Source organism: Balaenoptera ricei, chromosome 9, assembly GCF_028023285.1.
Source record: "Balaenoptera ricei isolate mBalRic1 chromosome 9, mBalRic1.hap2, whole genome shotgun sequence".
In the NCBI taxonomy this organism is placed as follows: domain Eukaryota; kingdom Metazoa; phylum Chordata; class Mammalia; order Artiodactyla; family Balaenopteridae; genus Balaenoptera; species Balaenoptera ricei.
Genome location: NC_082647.1, coordinates 96919730 through 96933007, shown reverse-complemented (window position 1 = coordinate 96933007; position 13278 = coordinate 96919730). Strand labels below are relative to the sequence as shown.

At 35.6% G+C, this 13278-nt stretch overlaps 1 protein-coding gene and 1 long non-coding RNA gene across 3 annotated transcripts in view; one reads left to right on the top strand and one right to left on the bottom strand.

Annotated features, from left to right (window-relative positions):
• Positions 1–12913, top strand: part of NAMPT (nicotinamide phosphoribosyltransferase) — a 38420-nt gene extending 25507 nt beyond the window's left edge. For both annotated transcript variants that reach the window (XM_059934165.1, XM_059934164.1), the window contains 4 exons: positions 1195–1314; positions 4920–5060; positions 6262–6396; positions 11756–12913. In XM_059934165.1, coding sequence (XP_059790148.1) covers positions 1195–1314; positions 4920–5060; positions 6262–6396; positions 11756–11866 — 507 coding nt within the window. In that variant the 3' untranslated portion in view covers positions 11867–12913. The remainder of the gene's footprint in view (positions 1–1194; positions 1315–4919; positions 5061–6261; positions 6397–11755) is intronic.
• Positions 2013–13278, bottom strand: part of LOC132372099 (uncharacterized) — a 73095-nt gene continuing 61829 nt past the window's right edge. Inside the window, exons 2-4 of the long non-coding RNA XR_009505095.1 lie at positions 10956–11466; positions 5613–5756; positions 2013–2145 (exon numbers count right to left, since the gene is read on the bottom strand). This is a non-coding gene — a long non-coding RNA (uncharacterized LOC132372099). The remainder of the gene's footprint in view (positions 2146–5612; positions 5757–10955; positions 11467–13278) is intronic.

Here is a 13278-nt window from a genome sequence, read left to right as displayed (position 1 = left end):
TGTGTGCTTTGCTTTAGCTGTGTCATTATTTAATCTCTATGAAAACCCTATGATCAATATTACAATCTCTTTTTTATAGACAAAGAAACCAGCTTAGAGAGGTTAAAATAAACTTGCTCAAGGTCACACAACATGTAAAAATAAGCCAAGTATCCAACGTAGGTCTTTGTGGCTATCACCTTCCCTCTTTACCACACTGTTTCCCAGCTGATGATTAGGTGATGAATTACCCCTTAAGAAAGCGGGGCGTAGAATCAAGGAGGTCTTTTCCTATCCTGTTAAGTACATAGGCCAATCTGAAGGTCTGATCTTAGCCTGAAATATGAACAGATTTGGTTTTAGCAAACTGAACAGGTTGCATGTTTTTCCTGTTACCGAATAAAAATATACAAACCTAGTTTCAAGAATCAACAAAGTTATCAGTATGGAATGTTTTCATTGTTAGAATTTTAAACCGATTTATTTAGGAAAAGGGAGTGATTGTTGGGTAGATCTTTGGAATCTCTGACCAAGCTTTCTGAGAAATTTTCAGTCAGTGTTGAGGTATTTCAGCTGCTCCCAAACTTGCAGTAGTTAATGAATGAGTGGGACAGCTTGCCATATTAAGCAATTTGGTTTTAAAAAAATGGGTGTCATCGTTAAGTGAGAAGCACCTCAGAGAAACTATGGGTTATATATGCTTCATTTCCAGCTTTATCTGCATATCATGATTTCTCTGAACTTTGTAATTCAGGTGGATTCATGTTTGAGTTATATCAGACAAATTAAATTATTGGGCACAAGCAGGAAAAAATCCAAATCAAAAGTATAATCATGTTTTTTAAATGATGTTTTATATACCTTTGAAAAAGATTATATTTACCACTGTAAGCTCCTAATGTTAAAGGGTTTTTTTTTTCCTGAATCTAATTTGAAAAATGTGAGGGAAAACTACTTGTGTTCTGAGCCACTTTACAGTATAAGTTAAGTTTACTTGGTAGAAAATTGCATGCCTGTTTCTAACATAATCAAAAGGAATTGAGACAAAATTTTAGAAGGCTTATACATAGTATTGTAAAATTTAATTTGATTAATTTTTATATTCTCGACCTTGCTTTGCTAACAATCTTGGTTTTTTTTTAAACTTTGGAAAGCTTTAACACTTTTTTTCCAGTATTAGTTATTTTGTGTTTGGGTGTGTATTTTTCCATACAGGTTTTGGATATTTTAGGTAAGAAGTTCCCTGTTACTGAGAACTCAGAGGGCTACAAGTTGCTGCCACCTTATCTTAGAGTTATTCAAGGGGATGGAGTAGATATTAATACCTTACAAGAGGTACGTATTTTATATTAAAAGTTTCAATAAAGCAATCCTTATAATTAAAGAACACATTAATAATTTAAGTACAGTTGTGATTCTTTTAATAAGTGTTTAAGATGGTTTATGTCTTTTCTGTTAATTGCTTAAAATTTAAAATATAGAAGTATATTTAAAATATATTAACTTAAAATACAGAAGTACCGGCCAAACCATGCTGCCAATCCTCATTGGCCACCCTGGATGATGAGCCCAAAGAAGTGTCACTAGGAAACAAGAAAATGCCAGTCAAGGAATATTTTTTGTATATAAAACAAAGTCTTGACACTGTACAAATAGGTCTCAGTTTTAATAGAATGGAGCTTCATATACTCTAACAAACAGTGTGAAACTTGAATGATATTCATCTGTGCTTTTTCAAAAATTATCGAATGGTTTGTCACCTCTTCTAAATTTAGCATTGACTGTTACCACTATTACTGTTAGATTTATTAGCCAAATAGCGTTAAGTTTTATGCTATCTTAAAACTTTTTCCTCTTTTGTTTCTCGGATAAGCTTCTGAGGAACTCAATTTTTATGGAGTATTTTAGGTATTAAAATTAAAGACTGTCAGCGATACCATGCTGTAGACTGTCAGCTACTATAAAGCACTGAAATTTTAATGTATATAGTTTCAGATGGAACCTTCTGTTTGAAAGAGTTCAGTGTGGTTAGAGTAAGGTCAGTACCCAAATTATAAATAGTTTGTTTTCCAAAGGTTCATTTAGAAGTAAGAACTGTTGGGACCTCCCCAGCGGTCCAGTGCTCACGACTCCATGCTTCCACTGCAGGGGCCAAGGGTTCCACCCCTGGTCGGGGACATTCCACATGCCGCACAGGGTGGCCAAAAACAAAAAAAATTAAACTAAATAAATAAAAGTAAGGACTATTGCATAGAACTATCAGTACTTCTGTGGCGATATGCATTTAGAGTTCGAACATGATGTCTGGAATAGATGTCTTGCAATAACAGAAATGAGGTTTCTTCTACCAACTCTCCCAAACTGCCTTGCCTAAGAAAAGTGGAAACTTCCCCTGCTCTTCTAAGGCTTTGATGTGAAAAGGAAGGAAGAAATAAATAGAAGAAAAATCTGCAGCAAGGAGGAGGACCTGAGCATTGAAATCTCAGCTGGCATGTTTAATTGCTGTTGTCCTGTCGCTCAGCTGAGTTGAAGGTTTCTGACCTTGGTATCAGTTAAGAACTAGTACCCATACCTCCACTTTAGCAGGTACCCTCACACATACTTATCGCCCTTTCAGATGAAGAAGTGTGGGCAGGGTACTGTATATCAGAATACGCATTAGCCCAGCGCTCTTCCCGTTGCTTATACCTACCCTTCCTTGTTCTTAGGGGCAGCTCTTTAAGTTTGGTTGTTCCATCAGGTATTTGAACTTCCCTTTAAAAACTGAAGCTCTTTGGCTTTCCTCTTTTTCTTTTTTTTTTCTTTTTGTTTTTCTAAATAAACTTTGAAAATGTGTATGCATTTTTAAAGTTGAGAATCAGTTCAGAACTTGAACCTTTTTTTTTTTTTTTAAACTCCATGAGCAAGAAGTTAAATATTGAGACAGATATTCTCTGGCATTGGTGAAACCTTAAACAGAGTAGTCAGAGAATGAATAGTTGGTGTTAATGCGGATGCACTCATTACCTAAAGGGTAATACCTGCTTTCTTCATACTGGGGGTGGGTCAAAGTAAGTCTTTAGAAGCAAGAAAAAGAATTCATGTAGCATTTTTGCTTTGTCTAGTCAGATTTCCTTCTGATTTGTATATGCAAATATTTTTAAAAAGTAATTTTTACTCTAATTCCATAATTTCCTGTAACATTAATAGAAAAATTCACTTAAACTTTAAATTGTCTAAATTTCACAACTTTCGGCAAAGCTATATGGGAAGAATATCTTAAAGAAATTGGTCCTAAAATACAGAGATATGACATTAGGTGATACCGTTCTTTGTGATTTACTCCTTCTTGTGCTTCTGAGGCTTACCTAAAATCAGGTGACAGGTCTGAAACTATTGTCTCTATATATTTTACCCAAATCTCCTTACCCTCCATCTTTATCTGTTTCCATTTCTTATCCTCCATTTTTTTGTTCTACTCCTTGTATTTCTTCCGTACTGAAATTCACTTTTTAGAACATGCCTTAATTTTGTGTTGTTTTATAAGGTTTTTTATTATTATTTTAGTTATACTTAGTTTACAGTTAGTTAGTTCAGTGAAAAATAAATCTGAATTCAGGGCCCTTGAGTACTTTTGGGTTCAGGTATAATAATAAAAGACATGAGTCTGGGTTTATGTACAGCCTAAGGAATCACTTTAAAATAAATTATATATGTTTCCATCTTGATTCCTGACATATACCAGGAGAATTAGATGGCTGAGATTTTTTTTTTAATGTGGGCTTGTTAAAAGATGAAGGTCCTTGGAGTTTATCTATTTGTGTCTTGCAAGGTTGAAAATAAGGCATAGATAAAAGGTCAGTTTGAGACTTTTGGTATTGGGAGGAATATGGCAAATTTATATTAATGATTCACTTAAAACTATTAAACTTGCTTATGATTTTTCTGATCACTTCTGAAAGTTCTGTTTAAATAAAATGAAACCAGACTTTCCAATTACTTCCTTTCGACTATTCTTATGAAATTAAAAATGGTTATTAAATTTTATTTGCCACCTTCTACCATAAAAGTGATGGAATATGTTAAATAAGAAGACAGATGCTAGATAAATAAGTAAGTCCTGCTTAGGAAAAAGAAATACAAATGATATTGATAATAACGTAGATTAATAAATTAATGTAACTTTTAAATTATGTGTCCCTTGAAAGAACTATTCTAGTTGCTGAAACTCTGTGTTCATATAGGTCTCTCTTTGTGGCTTTTAGATGATCATTCTCCCAAAAAATGATCCAATGATAAATCTTAACACCCAGTCAGTTCATAATTTTGCTTATGGCACTGGAGTACCAGCCAGGGGAAGATGACTGCCAGTGTCTCAACTGTTATGCAGGAGAGGGTATTTTATACTGTTTTACCACCAATATCCGTTGACTTTTAAATGCCCCATTACATATGACATGCACTATGACATGTGATAACATGTATTGAGATTTATTAGTGATGAGGAGTGTCATTTCTAGAATCTAGTAATTTGGGGCAAACGTCCAGGCCCCATTGCTTGTGCTACTGGCATCTGGGCAGTAACTGCAAGAGGTAGATGAGAGTTTACTCAAGTAACCTTAGGTATTTATAGCTATTCTTTTTCTCCCTCTCATTTCCTCCATTCCCCCAACCTAAACCACAATCACTGCGACTACAACACAAATTCAGGAACTTTGAATGAAATCCCCTCCTTCTACGTTTATCCCTTGGGCTGCCCTTTTTGGGGTTGGTGGGTCTTTTAAAAGAAAAGAGTGGAATGTAACTTTGTGTAGACCTTATTCTTATTATTTACTGTGTTATAAAACAGCTTTGGATGGTTTATTCATCAATATGGCTCATGGAAAATTACCTCCTTCCTCTTCCAAATTACTTGGCTTACAGTTATTTATTTATTTATTTATATCTTACTTTTAATCTAGATTGTGGAAGGCATGAAGCAAAAAAAATGGAGTATAGAAAATGTTTCCTTCGGTTCTGGTGGAGCTTTGCTACAGAAGTTAACAAGAGATCTCCTGAATTGTTCCTTTAAATGTAGTTATGTTGTAACCAATGGCCTTGGGGTATGTCACTGAACTTTTACTCTTGTGTTGTTACTATCTTATGTATGTGTGTTGAATGCACTTATTGAACGCAATAGTCCAAGGATATATGGTCCTGAACTGTTACTGTATTGTCAGGTACCCCTGACCTTGAGGCAGAAACAAAGAAGGAAAAGAGACAGGGGGTGATAACTTGACTTCAGAAAAAAATGGAGATTTGGGAAAATGAGAGATTATTTAAGAGAGATGATGCAGGTCAATTCATTTCCACTACTTCAGTATATACCTTTGAATCAAAAAGGTGACCACATTTGAGCGAGAATGTCAGCTAACCTAGCCATCACGTATGTAAACTCTGCAAATATGTAAACACTGTCAAAGAATGTTTTAGGAAGGTGAACTATGACGTTTGAGTTGTGTTACTAGAATCATGTTCTGGTAGCCTTAAAACAAGGGAACCCAAGCTGCAAGCAGCTGAACAACAGTCTCCCTAGCTCTTCAAAAGCTCTTGAGAGTCTGTGTACTAAAGGGTGTGTGTAGGGGATCCTAAGAAGACATGGGTTGGTTCCCTACCTTAGTTCACCACCATCTTTCTTTGGCGAGTTCTGGGATTGCCTCTTCTGCTTCTCCTTTTATAGCCATCTCCAGTTGCTTCTTCCTTTCTGATCCTGAAACATTGTGCTCTAGGTCTCTAGGTTCTCTAGGTCTTCTTTGCTTCTGACAGTAACAAGGTAATAGAATAAAAAGTAACAAAAGGGAAAAGGTTATGAAATAGGAAAGGCTTTATCGCAGTAAACTCCTCCTTCCCTTGCCACAGATTATATAATTGAGTTGACATAGATTGATTTTTCAGTAACACACATGTGCTATACTTAGATCAGTTTAAGGGCAAGGCATAATACAAAAGGAGATACCTTAAGGATCACATTGTTAACCTCAAAGACTTACTACAGATGGAGTATTAGTATTCTACACTGGTAAGAAAGGATATCCAGGATTTGGATTTTGTTCATACCTTTTTCATCACAGAGGACTCTGTCCTCCAAAACAGGCTAGAGTCTTGTCTCTAAAAGCCAGGTGTGGATTGGTTTAGTTACACGTACAAAGTGCCTTAAAATTTATATAAATTATGTACACACTTTTTTTTTTTTAAATGGGAGTTGAGTGAACATTTCTGATGATTAGTCTTCTATTTCTCCAACTTTCTTAATTTGGATTCCAGATTAATGTCTTCAAGGACCCAGTTGCTGATCCCAACAAAAGGTCCAAAAAGGGCCGATTATCATTGCATAGGACACCAGCAGGGAATTTTGTTACACTTGAGGAAGGAAAAGGAGACCTTGAAGAGTATGGTCATGTATGTATCTATGCTGATTTGGGGTGTTTTTTTTTTGGTTTGGTTTGTTTTTTAAACAGTAGTAGGTTGACTCTTCAAATTAAGAAAGGAAGCTTTTATGTTCTATTTTATTTAAAGTGTTTACAGTTGCTGACCTAGCCTTCCAAAATACAATGAAAAACAAGAAATGGCTAGATAGTAAATATGAGACTTTTACATACATTGGGTGAAATATTTTGTAACATTTCAAAAAAAATTACGGTTTTCTACATAGTGACCAGCAGGGAGTGATTGATGAGCTTCAGTAAGTTTGCATATATTTGATCTTAACTCTTATTGCCAATTAGCAGTGAATCGTTTCTGAACAGGAATAGTTAAGAATACTTAAAGGATGCTGTTCTTAGACTACTCATAGCTGTTTATGTTATAGTAAAACTTTGGTAATTTTATTAGATAAAAGAAGGGCTATCCAAATTCTAAAATGTTGTTAAAGATAATTCCCTTTTTCAAAACAATAGAATCCAGTTCAGATGGTTTTCTTTAGTCTCATTTGATTCTCCCAGCAGCTCTAATGACTAAAAAAGGCAAATTACGTTATCTTAGTAGTGTAAGATGTGAAAACAATGAGACTTGATTCAGATTATATAACTAATAAATGGTGAAACCTAGACTTAACCAAGTTTTCTGATTTTAGTCAACGAAACTAGAAACACATATAGTATGCTAAAGTAGTCTCTATGCTTGTTAACATACAAAAGTACGCTTATATTCCTGAACTCAATATTTATAAAATTTCTGTTTTTAAGCCACTGGATTGAAAAAGAAAGTACTCCTTTTTAGAGGAGAATTCCTCATGAATATTCATATTCTCAGAGGAGGGTTTACACTAAACATAAACACACTTATTACTTTAGACGTTTTTAACTTTTGATCCTTTATACCACATCACATATTTTGCTTGCTTTTATTATATTCTTTTAAGATTTTGAGCCAGAATTAATACAATATGATTTTTCTGTTTAATGAAAAATATGTATAAGTCCCTAAAACTTTTAGAATTAGATTCCTTTATATAGCCTGTTACGCAGTTCTTTGCATAGCCTTCACTTAATTCTTGTACTACCAAGACTTTGCTGAATTGGTTTATCACACATGGACAAAAGTCACTTTAGACATGGTCATAACTATGAGTAAAACAAGGCATTGATTTTAAGAGTATGTGAATGATACTCGAGAACATTTGAGTCACCAATCAATTTATGATCATCTAGACATTTTGATTTAATAGGAATCACCTTTTCCTCAATAGATTAAAGTTAAATTCATAAAGAAAATGTCACAGCAAGAGCAGTGTGATTTGAAACAACACAAGGACAGATGATAAGATTGTTTCAAGATGGTGGAGTGGGAAGACCCTGAGCTCAACTTCTCTCTTGGGCACACCAAAATTACAGCTATTTACAGAGCAAATACTGACGAGGAAGACCAGAATCTACCAGAAAAGATCTACAACTAAAGCTATAAGGAAGGAACTATGACGAGGCAGGTGAGAGGGGCAGAGTCACAGTATAGTCAAGACCCATACCTGCAAGTGGGCAACCCATCAACAGGAGAAGAATATAATTTCAGAGGTTCTTCCAAAGAAGTGAGGGGTCTGAGCTCCACCTCAGCCTCTCCAGCCTGGGGCAGGTCCTGCACCAGGAAGATAAGCCAGCAGGGCTTATTTCGGGACACCCAGGGGGCTGTGGGAAATAGAGACTCTACTCTTAAAGGGCACACACAAACTTACACATGCTCTGAGACCCAGGGCAGAAGCAGTAGTCTGAAAGGAGCCTGAGTCAGACCCAGTAGCTGACCTTGGAGACACCTTGGGCCCCTCAGCTAGCTGCTCTTGGATCCAGCCCCACTCACTAGCAAGCCAACACAAGCTTCAGGACACCCTGGACCCCATAGCCAGCTGTGTTAGCAACTGCCCCTACCTACCAGCTGTCTGACACCAGCCCTCAGGACTTGGCTCTGCCCAGCAGTGGGCTGACACTAGCCCCGGGGTTCCACAGCTAGCAGCCTTATAACTCAGCCCCACCAACCAGCCGCGAGCAGTCTACACACAAGGCCTGGCAACCAACGAGACTGGGGGCCAGCCGCATCTACCAGACTGCCTGCTGTAGTCACTCTGCCACAACAGAAGGACCCAAGCAACCCACATAGGAGGAGCCCTAGAGCAGCATATAGCTCTGGTGACCAGAAGGGTTTCACTGCTGGGACACAGAGGACTTCTACAAAAGGCAACTTCTCAAAGGTCAGAAAACGTAACCAGCCTACCATGTACAAGAGTTCAAGATAATGATCTTAAAAATGATCAAAGAACTCATGAAAAGACTGGCTAACCAGAGTGAGAGGTTAGAAGTTTGTAACAAAAAGTCAGAAAATATAAAGAACCGGAGATTAAGAATACAATAATTGAAATTAAAAATACACTAGAAGGAATCAACAGATTAAATGACACAAAGGAATGGATCAGTGAACTGGAAGACAGAGTAATTAATGGAAATCACTGAAGCTAAAGAGAATAAATTTAAAAAAATGAGAACAGTTTAAGATACCTCTAGTACAACATCAAGCAACTAACATTTGCATTGTAGTAGTCCCAGAAGGAAGAGAGAGAAAGGGGCAGAGAACATATTTGAAGACATAATAGCTGAAAACTTCCCTAACCTGGGAAAGGGAAGCACAGAGAGCCCCAAAAGGATCAAATCCAAAGAGGACCACACCAAGAAACATTGTAATTAGATTGGCAAAAATTAAAGAGAGAATATTAAAAGCAGCAAGGGAAAAGCAACAACTTACAAGGGAACTCTAATAAGGCTATATAATCTGACTTTTCAGCAGAAAGTCTGCTGGCCAGAGGGATGGCACAATATATTTAAAGTGATGACAGGGTGAAACCTACAACCAAGAATACTCTCTACCTGGCTAGGTTTTCATTCAGATTTGATGAAGATATCAATAGTTTTACAGACAACCAAAAGCTAAACGTTAGCATCACCAAGCCAGCTTTACAAGAAACGTTAATAGGAGTAATCTAAACGGGAGAAAAATGCTGTAACTAGAAACATGATAATTACAAAAGGAAATACCTCATCAATAAAGGCAGGTATATAGTAAAGGTAGCAAATCAAGCATATACTAAGGAAGTTTAAAAGACAAACAGTAAAATCACCTATATCCGCAATAAGTAGTTCAGGGATACACAAAACAAAAAAGATATAAAATGTGTCCAAAGCAGTAATGAGCCTAAATGTAAGACATGATACCACGAAACTCCTAGAAAAGAACATCGGCAAAGCACTCTTTGACATAAATCATAGTAGTATTTTCTTAGATCAGTCTCCCAAGGCAAAAGAAATAAAAGCAAAAATAAACAAATGGGACCTAATTAAAAGTTTTTGCACAGCAAAGGAAACCATCAACGAAACAAAAAGACAGCCTACATGATGGGAAAAGTATTTACAAATGATATGGCCAGCAAGGGGTTAATATCCAAAATATCCAAAAAGCTAATATAACTTAATATCAAAAAAACCAATCCAATCTAAAAATGGGCAGAAGGACTGAATAGACATTTTTCCACAGAAGACATCCAGATGGCTAACAGGCACATGAAAAAATGCCCAACATTTGCTAATTATTAGAGAAATGCACATCAAAACCACAATGAGGTTTCACCTCACACCTGTCAGAATAAGTGGCCATCATCAAAAAGTCTACAAATAACAAATGCTGGAGAGGGTGTGGAGAAAAGAGAACCCTCTTACACTGTTGGTGGGAGTGTAAATTGATACAGCCACTATGGAGAACAGTATTGAGATTTTTCAAAAAACTAAAATTAGAGTTGCCATACGACCCAGCAGTGCCACTCCTGGGTATATACCCAAAGAAAACAAAAACATTAATTTGAAACATATATACACCCCAATGTTCATAGCAGCATTATTTACGATAGCCAAGATACGGAAGCAACCTAAGTGTCCATCAGCAGATGAATGGATAAAGAAAATGTGGCACATATATACAATGGAATATTACTCAGCCATTAAAAAAAAGAAGAATGAAATTTTGCCATTTGCAACAACATGGATGGACCTGGAGGGTATTATGCTATGTGAAATAAGTCAGACAGAGGAAGACAAATACTGTATGTTATTACTTGTATGTGGCATCTAAAAAATAAAACAAATGAATATAACGAAACAGAAACAGTCTTACAGATGCAGACAGCAAATTAGTGTTTACCAGTGGGGAGAGGGAAGCGAGGAGGGGCAGGGTAGGGGAGTGAGAGGTACAAACTACTGTGTATAAAATAAATAAGCTACAAAGACATACTGTACATCACAGGGAATATAGCCAATATTTTATAATAACTTTAAATGGATTATAATCTAAAAATATTAAATTATGTTTTACACCTGAAACTAATATTGTAAATCAACTATACCTCAATAAAAAAATTTTTTAAATCGTAGGATAAAAAGGAAACAGCATAATGACAAAAATGTTAGATAACGTTGTATGCGCCTCACCTTCAGATGAGATGGAAAACTTCGGCACAAAACTTCGGTAGATTACTTCTATGGATTTTTCGAGAGAAACTAGAGGCAGATAATTCCTTAGTGAGACAGGAATGGCTTTACCAGACTCAAAAGGGAATTTAGTCCTAATTCTCTTAATTTGTCTTTGTTTTATCCTTGTGTGGATCAAATGGATTACACGTATCAGTGACTTCTGGAATATACACAGAGTTTTTAAAATCAGTGGCTATGCATTAGTCAAGAAATCAATATTTATGTTTCTGTTTTGGGTTTGGTTGCTTGTTTTTAGTGTTGGCTTTGTTTGTTTGCTTGCTTGTTTCTTTAAGGCCAAAACTTGTGATTAGAAAGTTTAGTAAATTACAAATTGAGAAGTTTAATCGGTGTTGAGTCTTGGCTAGGAACGAGGGAAGGTCTGGCAGGCTTTCCTTGCTGATCTGTCAGTCATGATTATCAGTGACAGCCATAGTTCTTCTGGGCAACCAAAGCAGTAAGCATCTTCCACCTGAAAAAAAAGAGATGGGTCAACTAGGTTTTTTCATTTTTCCTTTAAGGAAAACTGTTTTAAGAATGTACTTTTCAGATCATTCCTTTCCATAAAAGTTAAATATCTCTACATCCCATTTTAGATCATGCCTGCTCCACCAGCATTCTTTATGAATAAAGTCATTTCATAATTTGAACACTATCAACATCTCTGTGTATTTGACTAACCTAATTCATCAAAGCATTACTTAAGAATTTCGTTTGATAGTCTAATATCATTAAATTTTAATATTGTTATATTTGTGCAGGATCTTCTCCATACTGTCTTCAAGAATGGGAAGGTGACAAAAAGCTATTCATTTGATGAAGTAAGAAAAAATGCACAGCTGAATATCGAACTGGAAGCAACACCTCATTAGGCTTTGTTTTATGACTGGGTATGTGTGCGCGTGCCTGCGTGTGCGTGTGTGTGTGTTTACGTGCATGCACACACGTATACACCTGTGTGTGTGAGTATGTAATACATAATGTTTATTGTACAGATGTGTAGGGTTTCTTTGTGTTTTATGATACATTACAGCCACATTATTTGTTGGTTTATGGACATACTGCCCTTTACATTTTTTCTTTTTTCCAGTGTTTAGGTGATCTCAAATTAGGAAATGCTCTTAACCATGTAAAAGATAATTGCTAAAGTAAGCTTTTTAGGGCCCTTTGCCAATAGATAGTAATTCAATCTGGTATTGATCTTTTCACAAACAGAACCAAGAAACTTTTATATATAACTGAAGATCACGTAAAACAGATTTGCATAAAATTATCATGATTACTTTATGTTTATATTTAACTTGTATTTTTGTACAAACAAGATTGTGTAAGATATATTTAAAGTTTCAGTGATTTAACAGCCTTTCCAACTTTTCATGATTTTTATGAGCACAGACTTTCAAGAAAATACTTGAAAATAAATTACATTGCCTTTTGTCCATTAATCAGCAAATAAAACATGGCCTTAACAAAGTTGTTTGTGTTATTATACAATTTGAAAATTATGTCAGGATATACCCAATAGAATTACTAAACCTCACTGCCCCTTGTAGAATATGTATTAATCATTCTACATTAAAGAAAATAATGGTTCTTACTGGAATGTCTAGGCACTGTACAGTGATTATACACGTTGGTCATTGTATTGTACCAGTGAAATGCCAAATTTGAAAGGCCTGTACTGCAATTTTATATGTCAGATATTGCCTGTGGCTCTAATAATGCACCTCAAGATTTTAAGGAGATTTTTAGAGAGAATTTCTGCTTACACTCTAGAATATATACATAAATGTAAAATATTGACAGAAATGGAAGTAGTGTATTTTAAAGTAATTACACTTCTGAATTTATTTTTCCTATTCTATAGTTGATATGACTTAAATGAATTACTGGAATGGGTAGTGAGTGTACTTATTTTTAATGTTTTGATTCTGTTATATTTTTCATTTTTTTCAAAAATTAAATTGGATATTCAATTTTATGGACATCATTTATTAATTTTAAACTGACTCCCTCAGTAAATAATGCTCAGGCAAGTTCTTAAATGAAGATAAATTATCCCAAATGAAAAGCATGATGACATGAGTTTGAATAATCTGAACCAGAAGCGGAAAGTTGGCTAAATTCGGTGTTCAACATCAACGTGTTCTAGAGTGATTGATTAAACTGCTAGATTCTGAATCAGTCATCACATTTGACTAGAGACCAGGATTTTTTAGATGTCCTTTCTGTTCTAAGGCAGAGATTGGCCAGCTATGGGCTTGCAGGCCAAATTCGGACTACT